Source organism: Rattus norvegicus, chromosome 1 (assembly GCF_021556685.1).
Source record: "Rattus norvegicus strain SHRSP/BbbUtx chromosome 1, alternate assembly SHRSP_T2T, whole genome shotgun sequence".
NCBI lineage: Eukaryota > Metazoa > Chordata > Mammalia > Rodentia > Muridae > Rattus > Rattus norvegicus.
Window position 1 is genome coordinate 43,043,821 of NC_141534.1, and position 14,450 is coordinate 43,058,270.

A 14,450-nucleotide genomic window follows, 5' to 3' on the forward strand; every position below is an offset into this window, starting at 1 on the left:
TCTAACTTCTTGAGTTCTTTGTGTATTTTGTATATAAGCCCTCTATCAGTTGTAGGATTGGTAAAGATTTTTTCCCAATCTGTTGGTTGTCGTTTTGTCCTAACGAGAGTGTCCTTTGCCTTACAGAAGCTTTGCAGTTTTATGAGATCCCATTTATTGATTCTTGATCTTAGAGCATAAGCCGTTGGTATTTTGTTCAGGAAATTTTCTCCAGTGCCCGTGTGTTCTAGATGCTTCTCCACTTTTTCTTCTATTAGTTTGAGTGTATCTGGTTTGATGTGGAGGTCTTTGATCCACTTGGACTTAAGCTTTGTACAGGGTGCTAAGCATGGATCGATCTGCATTCTTCTACATGCTGACCTCCAGTTGAACCAGCACCAGTTGCTGAAAATGCTATCTTTTTTCCATTGGATGGTTTTGGCTCCTTTGTCAAAAATCAAGTGACCATAGGTGTGTGGGTTCATTTCTGGATCTTCAATTCTATTCCATTGGTCTATCTGTCTGTCTCTGTACCAATACCATGCAGTTTTTATCACTATTGCTCTGTAATACTGCTTGAGTTCAGGGATAGTGATTCCCCTGGAAGTCCTTTTATTGTTGAGGATAGTTTTAGCTATCCTGGGTTTTTTGTTATTCCAGATGAATTTGCAAATTGTTCTGCCTAACTCTATGAAGAATTGGATTGGTATTTTGATGGGGATTGCATTGAATCTGTAGATTGCTCTTGGTAAAATGGCCATTTTTACTATGTTAATCCTGCCAATCCATGAGCATGGGAGATCTTTCCATCGTCTGAGGCCTTCTTCAATTTCTTTCTTCAGAGTCTTGAAGTTATTATTGTACAGATCTTTTATTGCTTGGTTAAAGTCACACCGAGGTACTTTTTATTATTTGGGACTATTCTGAAGGGTGTCGTTTCTGTAATTTCTTTCTCGGCTTGTTTCTGTTTTGTGTAGAGAAAGGCTACTGATTTATTTGAGTTAATTTTATACCCAGCCACTTTGCTGAAGGTGTTTATCAAGTTTAGTAGTTCTCTGGTGGAACTTTTGGGATCACTTAAATATACTATCATATCATCTGCAAATAGTGATATTTTGACTTCTTCTTTTCCAGTCTGTATCCCCTTGATCTCCTTTTGTTGTCTGATTGCTCTGGCTAGAACTTCAAGAACTATATTGCATAAGTAGGGAGAGAGCAGCCTTGTCTAGTCCCTGATTTTAGTTTAAAAAAATTCTTCAAGTTTCTCTCCATTTAGTTTAATGTTAGCTACTGGTTTGCTGTATATAGCTTTTACTATGTTTAGGTGTGGGCCTTGAATTCCTATTCTTTCCAGGACTTTTATCCTGAAGGGGTGTTGAATTTTGTCAAATGCTTTCTCAGCATCTAATGAAATGATCATGTGGTTTTGTTCTTTCAGTTTCTTTATATAACGGTTTACGTTGATGGTTTTCCGTATATTAAACCGTCCCTGCATGCCTGGGATGAAGCCTATTTGATCATGGTGGATGATTGTTTTGATGTGCTCTTGGATTCGGTTTGCCAGAATTTTATTGAGTATTTTTATGTTGAGATTCATAAGGGAAACTGGTCTGAAGTTCTATTTCTTTGTTGGGTGTTTGGTAGGTTAAGGTATAAGAGTAATTGTGGCTTCATAGAAGGAATTCGGTAGTGATCCATCTGTTTCAATTTTGTGGAATAGTTTGGGTAATATTGGTATGAGGTCTTCTATGAAGGTCTGATAGAATTCTGCACTGAACCCATCTGGACCTGGGCTCTTTTTGGTTGGGAGACTTTTATTGACTGCTTCTATTTCTTTAGGAGTTATGGGGTTGTTTAACTGTTTTATCTGTTCCTGATTTAACTTCGGTACTTGGTATCTGTCTAGGAAATTGTCCGTTTCCTGCAGATTTTCAAGTTTTGTTGAATATAGGCTTTTGTAGTAGGATCTGATGATATTTTGAATTTCCTCTGATTCTGATGTTATGTCTCCCTTTTCATTTCTGATTTTGTTAATTTAGACACACTCTCTGGGTCCTCTCATTAGTCTGGCTAAGGGTTTATCTATCTCGTTGTTTTTCTCAAAAAACCAACTTTTGGTTCTGTTGATTCTTCCTATGGTCCTTTTTGTTTCTACTTGGTTGATTTCAGCTCTGAGTTTGATTATTTCCTGCCTTCTACTCCTCCTGGGTGTATTTGCTTCTTTTTGTTCTAGAGCTTTTAGGTGTGCTGTCAAGCTGCTGACATATGCTCTTTCCTGTTTCTTTCTGCAGGCACTCAGCGCTATGAGTTTTCCTCTTAGCACAGCTTTCATTGTGTCCCATAAGTTTGAGTATGTTGTATCTTCATTTTCATTAAATTCTAAAAAGTTTTTAATTTCTTTCTTTATTTCTTCATTGACCAGGTTATCATTGAGTAGAGCATTGTTCAATTTCCACGTATATGTGGGCATTCTTCCCTTATTGTTATTGAAGACCAGTTTTAGGCCGTGGTGGTCTGATAGCACGCATGGGATTATTTCTATCTTTCTGTACCTGTTGAGGCCCGTTTTTTGACCAATTATATGGTCAATTTTGGAGAAAGTACCATGAGGAGCTGAGAAGAAGGTATATCCTTTTGCTTTAGGATAGAATGTTCTATAAATATCCGTTAAGTCCATTTGGCTCATGACTTCTCTTAGTCTGTCTACATCACTGTTTAATTTCTGTTTCCATGATCTGTCCATTGATGAGAGTGGGGTGTTGAAATCTCCCACTATTATTGTGTGAGGTGCAATGTGTGTTTTGAGCTTTAGTAAGGTTTCTTTTACGTATGTAGGTGCCCTTGTATTTGGGGCATAGATATTTAGGATTGAGAGTTCATCTTGGTTGATTTTTCCTTTGATGAATATGAAGTGTCCTTCCTTATCTTTTTTGATGACTTTTAGTTGGAAATTGATTTTATTTGATATTAGAATGGCTACTCCAGCTTGCTTCTTCTGACCATTTGCTTGGAAAGTTGTTTTCCAGCCTTTCACTCTGAGGTAGTGTCTGTCTTTGTCTCTGAGGTGTGTCTCCTGTAGGCAGCAGAATGCAGGGTCCTCATTGCATATCCAGTTTGTTAATCTATGTCTTTTTATTGGGAAGTTGAGTCCATTGATGTTGAGAGATGTTAAGGAATAGTGAATGTTACTTCCTGTTATCTTCGTATTTGGAGGCAAGATTATGTTCATGTGCTTTTCTTCTCTTTGTTTTGTTGCCAAGATGATTAGTTTCTTGCCTTTTCTAGGGTGTAGCTTGCCTCTTTATGTTGGGCTTTTCCATTTATTATCCTTTGTAGTGCTGGATTTGTAGAAAGATATTGTGTAAATTTGGTTTTGTCATGGAATATCTTGGTTTCTCCATCTACATTGAGAGTTTTGCTGGATACAGTAACCTGGGCTGGCAGTTGTGTTCTCTTAGGGTCTGTATGACATCTGTCCAGGATTTTCTGGCTTTCATAGTCTCTGGTGAGAAGTCTGTTGTGATTCTGATAGGTCTGCCTTTATATGTTACTTGACATTTTTCCCTTACTGCTTTTAATATTCTTTCTTTGTTTTGTGCATTTTGGTGTTTTGACTATTATGTGGTAGGAGGAGTTTCTTTTCTGGTCCAATCTTTTTGGGGTTCTGTAGGCTTCTTGTATGTTTATGGGCATCTCTTTCTTAGGTTAGGGAAGTTTTCTTCTATGATTTTGTTGAAGATATTTACTGGTCCTTTGAGTTTGGAGTCTTCACTCTCTTCTATACCTATCATCCTTATCTTCTCATTGAGTCCTGGATTTCCTGTATATTTTGGACCAGTAGCTTTTTCCATTTTACATTATCTTTGAGTGTTGTGTTGATGATTTCTATGGAATCTTCTGCTCCTGAAATTCTTTCTTATCTCTTATATTCTGTTGGTGATGCTTGTATCTATGGCTCCTAGTCTCTTCCTTTGGTTTTCAATATCCAGGGTTGTCTTCCTTTGTGCTTTCTTTATTGCTTCTATTTCCATTTTCAATTCCTTCACCTGTTTGATTGTGTTTTCCTGGAATTCTTTCAGGGATTTTTTTGATTCCTCTTTATAGGCTTCTACTTGTTTACTTTTGTTTTCTTGCATTTCTCTAAGGGAGTTCTTTATGTCTTTCTTGAAGTCCTCCATCATCCTGACCAAATGTGATTTTAAATCTAGATCTTGCTTTTCTGGTGTATTTGGATATTCAGTGTTATCTTTGGTGGGAGAATTGGGTTCCGATGATGCCATGTAGTCTTGGTTTCTGTTGCTTGGGTTCTTGTGCTTGCCTCTCGACATCAGGTTGTCTCTGGTGTTACCTTGTTCTGTTATTTCTGACAGTGGCTAGACTGTCCTGTAGGCCTGTGTTTCAGGAGTGCTGTAGACCTGTTTTCCTGTTTTGTTTCAGCCAGTTAGGGAAACAGAGTGTTCTGCTTTTGGGCGTGTAGTCTTTCCTGTCTACTGGTCTTCAGCTGTTCCTGTGGGTCTGTGTCCTGAGTCCACCAGGTAGGTTGCTTGGAGCAGAAAAGTTGGTCTTATCTGTGGTCCCGCAGCTGAAGTTTCTTGTGGGGGGCTTCTTTTGAACTCTCCGTGAGGGCGGCAACCAGGAGGGCCTGCACCGCCTTTCCCAGGGGCCCCTGTGCACCGGGGTCCCAGATGGCGTTAGGTGTTTTCCTCTGGAGTCAGAAATGTGAGCAGAGGGGTTGGGGATTTAGCTCAGTGGTAGAGCGCTTGCCTAGGAAGCGCAAGGCCCTGGGTTCGGTCCCCAGCTCCGAAAAAAAAAGGAACCAAAAAAAAAAAAAAAAAAAGAAATGTGGGCAGAGTGTAGTCTTTTCTGGCCTCCTAGGCGTGTCTGTCCCTCATAAGGTTTAGCTCTCCCTCCCACAGGATTTGGGTGCAGGGAGCTTTTGATTGGTTCCCTTTAGATGAGGGCAGTATGTGGAGTACAGGGGACCTGCCGCTTGAGTCATGCATTTTATTAAACAAACAAACAAAATCACAAACAATCCTAGTGCCTTACAACATTAAGAGAAAATGAGAAATTAGACAACTGTTGTCTCACAGCCACAAACAAGGCACAAACTCATTCAAGACTACAAGAGTTTATTAAAGGAGACATAGCAAACAATTGCAAAGCTTGGAAGGACATTAGATACTGGTTTGAATGGTGAAAAGGCATAAAAATATGCTTGCAACAATTTGAGGAAATGATTCATCCAATATGTTTTAAAAGTTCCACTGGGCATGGTGGTGTACACATGTAATCTCAGACCTAAGGACGCTGAGCTAAAAGGGTTGAGTTTGAAGCCACTTGGGGCCACATAGTGAGTTTTAGCCAGCCTGGACTACAGAATGAAGCTCAATCTCAAACCATGCCAGCAACCAACCAACCAACCAACCAACCAACTGGCTATCCTACTAGCCAATCCTCCTGCAACCCAAACAAAACAAATAACCATAGTAGGTTAACTTTTACCTCCTTATGCCAGACTGTCATCTGTCTAATGGGATAAGTGTGTTATGTTGTTTTCTTTTCAATTGGTCATGAATTACCTTCCAGGGTTTATATTAGAGACTTAAAATAACCCATAGCCATCATCACTGTGCTTTATCATGTGAAATTTCATTTTGTTTATCCAAATATATGGCTCAAGTATGTAAATAATTCTTGATACATATATTAATATTTCAAATATATACCTCAAAGAGGTTCAGGGAGAGGATATGTGGGATAAGCATAAATAAATTCCGTGCCTGCAGATAATTCATGCATGCAGTAACTGTTATTTGGACAAACTGAAAATGTGCTAGCATAAAGCCATTTCCTTCATGTCAGAATGCCCAGTTGGTGGCTGGCCTTTCCTTTGTGCACACATTCCGGAGTTGGCAAGGCTAGCTTCACATTTTTGTGCTACATTTTGTTTTTCTATAATGTCCATGTATATTTTATATCATCCAATAAAATGTATCAGACGAATGTGGTTTTTAGATAATGTCCTAAAATATTTAATGCTATCTTGTCTAACAAATACACCCAAAGGGAATTGCTACTGAGGTTATTGTTCTGGTCACTGAGACATCTAAATATTTTCAGAAAATATCTCACAAACAAAAAAAAAACCCCTTTAACTTTAATCTATCTAAATTTCCAGTCTATTCTCCAGGTCTTCTGCAGAGGAGTGGCCAGTGGTCTATCTTAGGTGCTGATGGACTTAAGGGCTGTCAAGATCTGTCATATTAATGTTATAATAACAGCATACAGGAAAAGTATCTACATTTTATTGGGTAACATTTCATGATGACTAACTTTTAACCTGGAAGGCTTTTTCTAATTTGTATAGTAGTGTTTAAATAGAGTTATCTTATAATGGGGCAACAATTTTCCTACTAGATACAAAATAAAAATTCCAGCACCAGAAATGGATTGGTTACCTCTTTTAGTGTTCTTGGCCAGTGAGGCCTGATGGTACCCCCAAATATTACAGTCTACCATTGAGGCTCTTGGTTACTCTCCAGATCTTGATAGCAAGATCCTATTACTGAAGACTCCACAAATGAGTTATATATGACATGGAGAAATCAACCTGGTATCACCTGGAAGCTGAATTCCTACTGGCAAGCTTTTGTAGTGCTGGAAGATATTATGCATATTACCAGAGGAGAAACAGAATTCATAATCTTATCCATCTGTGAACTCTGTGAGCTACAATAATGATCACCCATGGTGCGATAGTGATACCAAAGTCACATGAGTAACCAAGCCCTTTCTGATTGGATTTAAGGACCACATTGCAAGACCCAAACTGTATGTGGCACTGGTATCAAGGGCTCTGGCCTAAGCCCTAGGGGAGAATCTACTACTATTACCTTCATAAATGAACATGATTATTATAGATTAGTGCATCTCTCAACCCTTATCAGAGAAGCTTCTTTCTTTGCAGCAGATGGAGATTAAGAGAGAGCTGCCAAACTGTTCGAGTGCAGATATCAAAGGACTGTAGAGTGCTCAGCCCTACATGGTATGTGAGTATCACACCCCCTTCTCTCAAGGCTCAGGCATCACTGTGGAAAAGGGGGTGGATAGATTCTTAGAGCTAGAGACAGTTGGTGATTAATAAGGGAGCAGTATTTTCCATACATAACAAGTCAATTGCATGTATAAATTCACAGAAGTTGATACAGTGTCTTTCAGGGTCTTACTGCTGTGAACAGATACCATGACCAAGGCAACTCTTATTTTCTTTTTTTTTTTCTTTTTTTTTTCAGAGCTGGGGACCGAACCCTGGGCCTTGCACTTGCTAGGCAAGTGCTCTACCGCTGAGCTAAATCCCCAACCCCTCAAGGCAACTCTTATAAAGGATAACATTTAACTGGGGCTGGCTTACAGGTTCAGAGGTTCAGTCCATTATCACCAAGGTGGGAGCATGGCAGCATCTAGGCAGGCATGGTGCAGGAGGAGCTGAGAGTTCTTCAGATCTTAATCTGAAGGTTGCTAGTGGAAGATTGACTTCCAGGCAGCTAGGATGAGGGTCTTAAAGCTCACATTCACAGTGACACACATAATCCAAGGCCACACCTCCAAATAGTTCTACTCCCTGGGCCAAGCATATTCAAACCAGGACATACAGCATGCACAAAAACCAGCACAAGCCTAAGACAGACAAAACCCAGGATGGAAATGGGGGAGTGGAGGATGATGTCTCATCCCTTGATAAGAAGTTATTGACTATTGATAACTGCTGGAAGGAGGAGAGTCAGTTTTCTTTGAGTGTGGTCCCTGGTAGGTTGACTATATTCCAGTGGAAGGCTGGAATATTGTGTGTGTGTGTGTGTGTGTGTGTGTGTGTGTGTGTGTGTGTGTGTGTGTACATGCAGCCTGCACTGATTGGAATACTAAAATCTGTACCACCTCTCCTTACCCCCGCCCTTCAGCTCATGCTCTCAAATAAGTAACAAACATTCTGGGTTCTTCCCGAGTTCCCCAGGCACTCCATTTCCTCTTTCTTGACAATCTCTCCATTTGGAGCCATCTGTACCTTATGGCTCGTTTTTTTAATCACTGTCTTCCTACAACCCTTGACTTTTTCTTTTCTTACTCTTCTGTCTTCAACTTTGAATTGATCCCAGTGTTTCTGCTTCTTTGTCTGCCCCATTGAATGAGGTTGGAGAAAAACCACATAAAATCACAGTCATGTGGCACCCTGAATCCACAGTCCTTGACCTGTGTAGAGCCCTCTGTACCAACTGGTCATCCTACATTGTTTTCCCAGTTGGACCTCACTGCCATTTTCTGGACAGCCATTGAAAATATTTGTTTCCTCACTGCCTTTCTCCCATCTCTTCCTTCTTCCTTCTCAGTGGATAATGCCCTCTGATTTCACTCATAAAATAGAAGCCGTTACAGGAGAAACCCTGGCTACCACATCCTGATAACACTTTTTGTGATGTACACACACATGCATCTTCTTCTTTTTCCTAGTTTAGCTTAAGGCCATGGACAACCTGGACACTCACATCCTCAGCAACCCATTCCCACTAGCTGCCTGATTCTCTTTCAAATGTTTGTATCCTCAAGTCTGTCCATAGCTTATTTCCATCATGGACTTATTCAGCCTCTACCCTCTTAAAACGCCATTGCCCCTTTCCCTCAGAGCCCTCCCTCCCCTTATTATTCATGTACATTTGAGCCCCTTGAGGGTGTCATTTGCACTTTGCCTTTCTGGCGTCAACTCACACAATATTGTCACCCTGCCACATGGCTCTGGCTCCACCCATCTAGCATCCACATTGTGGCTGGGCAAATCTTTGTTGTTCTTTTAGAATGCTTATCTCATTTGTACTTTCTGAAGCACTTACCACCATTTGCCTTTTCTTCTTTCTTAGGCTTCTGTGCTGTTATAGTCAACTCATTTTTTACCTACCTCTGTTACCTGAGCTATGTCACTTGAAGGTTATAAGAAACAAAATGAAGACAAGAGATTCATGGAAGGTGAAGTGAGAGACATGAGCACAAGTGCAATGCTTGACCTTATAGTCAGAGGTTTGTGGAAAACACCCAGACGCTATAGAAACCAGATGGCAGAAGACTGTCTTAGGATTAGAGGGCTTCATAATGGGTCTGGGCAGCACTTTGTTTCAAATCTGTCCTGAAGTTTGAGATTTCATTTGGTCCTGTCACGATGGTTCATCTCTCAGTTCTGATCCTGCTATTTCACCTGTACCTATCACCATCACCTTATTTCTCCTGTCACCTCAGGCTTCTGCTATTGTGGCCTGTCCTCTTGTTCACATTTTCTAGTACATGCTGGGTATTCTGTGTCTTGCTGTTCCCACTTTTGATGGGTCTCGGCTTTCCTTCTCTCAGTCTCTTCGGGAGATCATAGTTGCATTTTCTGTAACTCCGTAAGATGCCCTTGATGAACAGATGCACCGGTGACAAACCTGTAGGTAGACTGTCTTCAGAAAAGGCACCTGTTTCTGTTTCAACCCACAACAGTGGAGTCTTGTGCTGTCTCCTGAATCAGAGTGTTCCACAAGAGTCTGCCCTCTGCCTACCTTTTACAAACTTGAATGCATTAGCTTCATGGTGTCAGGGAAACATTCCCTTTGTGCCTTATCTCCATCTGTAAAATGGGGGTTACTTCTTCTGGGTTTGAAAGGTTTCTTGCCAAAGATGCTAAAGTTGTAACCCTAAGTGTCTGTAAATGTGACCCTACTTTAAAATAATGTATTCATAGATGATTACGTGAAGATGTTATTAGTGTGATCCCTGATTACAAATAAAGACACTTTCCAGGGGAGCTTATGGATGGCATCTTGCTACTTGGCCACACCCAGGGGATCACTTCTTGGTGAACTAATAGTGAATCACAGAGAGATCTGTGAATGTGTACACGTGACACTCTGCCCATGGTCCTGAGACTTTCTCCTAGGCAGAAGGGTAAAGAAGTGCTCCATTTGTAACTTAGCAAACAGGCCTTTAGAGCAGTGAATCTAGGGGAAGAAGGGGTTGGGAGGTGCTGGGAAGAGTGGAGAGAGGGGAGGCTATGTTTAGAATGTATGAGAGAAGAATAAATAAAATAAAGAATAAAAAGATGGCTTTCTAAATGGGAAATATGGACGCAAACAAAGATGCAGATACAGGGAGAATGTCATACAAAAATAAAATTTGACATTAAAGTGATGGTTCCTCAGGTAAGAAGCCACATTGATAGTAGGCAAATGTGTCTACCTCTGAGTTAGATCCCTGACCCTGAACTGCTAACTCTAGGTCTTCCCAGAGCTGCTGGCTTCTGATGACCACTATGTCAGTGCCTTTCAAGGACTTACGTCTTGTCCTTCTTTCACAGAACCTTAACAAGGATAGCTTTCATCTAGTGAATGGGTAATATAGGGACACACAGAGTTGGCATTTGTCCCTCACTGTAGGATACTCTGGAAGGTCTTCTCAGCTTTAGACTTTTCCATCAGCATAAGACTGTGTGATTGCTATCTGTAATTGTCAACTTGACGCAACCTAGAAGTACTCTGGAAGACAGTCACAATTGGGGAATTATCTAGATCAGATGATTATCAGGTGGAGGACTGTTTGGATTGTTAACTGATGAGGGAAGAGCCAACACACATGGGTGGCACCATTCCCTAGGAAGGGTGTCCTGAGCCATATGAGAGGAGCAAGCAAAGAAGCAAGCAGGCCCACACGCATCATTTCTCTGTGCTCCCAACTGCAGCTACAGTGTGAGCTGCTTCCTCTATTACTTCCCTACAGCAACGGACGTAACCAGAATTGTAAGGTAAATAAGTGCCATAGTTGTTGTTATCAGCACATTTTATCCCAATAACGGAAGCAGTACTAAACAGCCATGCCTCTGCTGCAATCGCAGTGCAGTCCCAACACACCCTAGCAAGCCTGGCCTCCCCACTTTCTCACAAGTTTGGTTTCTTATCTGCCACTGACTAGCAGTCTTTTCAGGAAACCCAACTCAAGGTAAATTCATCCTTTACGAATTTAGGCCTGAAGACAGTAAACCATCTTGCTATTTTCTGTCAAGTAGCTTTATCAATCTTCCAACTTTCCCTCCGTCACTCAGGACTACAGTGCCTATCAACCCCCCTAAACAGTGAAACACAAATATTGGTGACAAATTATACTTGCTTCTTCCACAAGTCTCCATGGGGACTCTTAACTAAGTTCTAGTATAAGGTCAAGAACCAGAAAAATAACCATTTATTTTGTTACTCTGTGTGTGTGTGTGTGTGTGTGTGTGTGTTCCGGTCTTACACATTTTATTAGTCCTGGGAAAGGGAGGAGAAACAGCCCTTGTCTCTTCTGTTCACTTTCTAGGCACTGAGATGTGCTACATAGGCAGAGATCAGGGGAAGTTGTCCAGACCTCCAAGAAGAGGTCTGTCATAGGGTATAGACACAGAATCCTCTGAGGACTGAAGGGATGGAAGTGTAGTTGAGTTCTCTATCATGGGCATCCCCAAGGACACAGACAAGGATGGAAATAGCCAGAAAGCCAGTGATACAGAATCACATGCCACATGATCTGGAGCTACCTTTTCCAGAGTCTTCTTTCTTGTTGCTGATCCCAGATACCCACCCACTGAACCTGCAGGTATCTGAACCAGGAAGTACATGATGAATAACTTTCCTCCCAAGGACCACAAATCTATTGACCACACCTTATACTCTCTGCTAATGATGCCACAGAACACCAAATGTGCCTACCATATGTTCAACAGCAGGAGCTGTGGTAGTGACCTCTGCCAACATCCACATCTAACAATGAGGCATCTGACTGGCTAAACTCAAGTGGCATCTGGAATCTTCTAGAACATTCCAAGAAATACAGTATGCTCCTTGTCAATGCCAGAAGTATTGAAACGTACCCTGGAAGGTTATACCTCCAACTTTTAAACATATTATCTTATCAAATTCATTTTATTCACATCCATGAAATAAATGATTCACAGGAAACTGTGTCGTATCCTGCTATGCCACGTTGTGTTACCCTGTGCAACGCCATTTCATTAAGAAACAGTGCTTTGGACTTGTTATTTCATGACCTTCTAGTGGATGGCAACTGACAGTTTGGAAAAACACTTTATGGTAAGAGGAGAGAAATGGATGTTGACTGCCAATCACAACATCCCCAATTCTGTGCTTCTCCTTGTTCTGTTCATGAATTAACAGAGGGGATGGGGGGTTATTTGCAGAGGGATTCAGCATTGAAAGATAGCTTAGAGTGGACTGAGGAGCAGGAAGGTGGCTCATCTTCAAAGCAGAATGTTTTCATTTGTAAACAAGAGTGGCATGATAGCTTTGTGCTGCCAGAACCCTACCAGCATCACCTGGTATTTGAACAGAGGAAAAAGCCATCTGTAACTTGCAGCATTTAGTAGTAAAGAGAGGATCAAGCCCACACAGTGGTCTTGGTGCCAAGTGCATTGTGGGTTACCTGCTGGATACCTAAAGTGGGGGAGGGGAAGGAAATGCTTGGCTTTCATTCAGTTTCTGATTTTAATGTACATATAAAACCCAATAATTAATCCCTAGAGCACAGTGGTGTATATTGAATGGGTAATGTCTGGCTGGCCTCCTGGCCCATGTTTTGAAGTAATTGTTAATTTTACTGTTAAGGTTTGCAAAAAAGTTAATCCTTTAATGCATAGCTTTTAGATACAAGCTCATATTTTTAATGATCAAGGCTTTCAATAAGAATGATTTCCTTAAATGCTATGACTTTGAAGGTAGTTTATTTTTTGGAAAAGAAAAGTCAATCAAAGAGACAGGGCAGAGAGTCAACGCATGACCATTTTACGCCAAATGGCATTTCTATGCACACTAACTCATATAATGTTCGCCAGGAGTTTTAGAGGTAGGATTATGATGAATCTCATTTTTACAAATGAGGCAAAAAAGGATAAAGTGATTAAGAGACTCACCCAAGGTCATTAAAGTAGAAAGTGGTAGAATGTGGGGTTATATCAGTTGTAGCTGGTTCACAGCTCACACTTTGTGCATATAAGTGGGAAAAAAAATCTCAAAACATACTTGATTAGGAAGACTATAATTTTTATGTTCTGGGGGAAAACACATTCTAATGGACACTTAAGCTACTCTTTTTGATTTGCTTCCCAAGCCTTATTTTGTCCCTTCTAGGACCTTGACATCTTAAGTCCATTGGAGAATTGAAAAGATAATTTGCAGGCATTATTCTAGCCTTACACTTTTCAGGATTCTCTTCTGCTTGTGGCAGGGTTTAAAGCGTCTAGAGGAATTTGCATGTGTTATGAACTGAATACCAGTACTTCCTGAAAATTCATACATTGAAGTCCTAATCTCTACTATGATGGTATTTGCTGGTGGAGCCTTAGGGCAGTCATTATCTCTAGATGAGGGCATGAGGGTAGAACTTCTATGATAGGATTAGAGTTCTGGTAAGGAGAATCCGCCTCCTCCTCCCCCCCCACCCCTCCACCATCATCATAATCATTACTATCATCTTTATCATCACCAGCAGCAGCAGCAGCAGCAGTGGTAACTGCAGCAGGTGAGGCTTGCTCTGCTTACCATGTGAAGGCATAGTGAGGTGGCATAGGATGAAAGACAGGATGCCAACTTGGTATGGTCCCAGCAAGGACTCTCTCCTAACATTGGAGACTTGCAGCCTCCACAGTGGTGGGGAATAGACAGGTGCTGTTTAAGCCATCCACTCTATTCTACTTCTGTTGATCATGCCCTCTGAGTTGACGGAGGTACTCAAACTTTCACTCTGCAATGGAGTGCAATGGCCAGTTACGTACATGGCATTGTAGCAATGTGAAGAATGTAAAATACATGAAGAATTCTACCAAGTATTTATGCTTCTCTCTCTTTATTTTTTTATTAACTTGAGTATTTCTTATTTACATTTCGAGTGTTATTCCCTTTCCCGGTTTCCGGGCCAACATCCCCCTAACTCCTCCCCCTCCCCTTCTTTATGGGTGTTCCCCTCCCCACCCTCCCCCCATTGCCACCCTCCCCCCAACAATCATGTTCACTGGGGGTTCAGTCTTAGCAGGACCCAGGGCTTCCCCTTACACTGGTGATCTTACTAGGATATTCAATATTTATGCTTCTCTTAATTCAGTGTTTATTCTTATGTTTTTCTTCTTTTGGTAAAAATACGTAACACAATTAAAATACAATACAACAGCTAAGGTCAGTGGGGTTCCTCACCCATGTAATTTGTTCCTATTACCCCCAGTACAGGGGTTGTGCTCAGACCAACATCAATACAATCTATAATTTAAGACTTTGGAGGGCAGTGCTGCACACTTTTTTTTTTTTTTTTGGTTCTTTTTTTTCGGAGCTGGGGACCGAACCCAGGGCCTTGCACTTCCTAGGTAAGCACTCTACCACTGAGCTAAATCCCCAGCCCCAGTGCTGCACACT

The 14,450-nt window shown here is 41.1% G+C and overlaps 1 protein-coding gene across 15 annotated transcripts in view; it reads left to right on the forward strand.

The window, feature by feature from the left end:
* Ccdc170 (coiled-coil domain containing 170) overlaps positions 1-14,450 on the forward strand; it is a 149,955-nt gene that overhangs the window by 96,727 nt on the left and 38,778 nt on the right. For 4 of the 15 annotated variants that reach the window (XM_087650891.1, XM_087650911.1, XM_087650897.1 and 1 more), the window contains exon 11: positions 6,950-7,027. The exons of 1 other annotated variant lie outside the window; for it this stretch is intronic. In XM_087650891.1, the coding sequence (XP_087507017.1) occupies positions 6,950-7,009 (60 nt within the window). In that variant the 3' untranslated portion in view covers positions 7,010-7,027. Of the gene's footprint in view, positions 1-6,949; positions 7,095-7,274; positions 10,095-14,450 lie in introns of those variants that run through there. 10 more of the 15 variants (XR_015682753.1, XR_015682748.1, XM_087650883.1 and 7 more) reach the window with 10 other exon arrangements.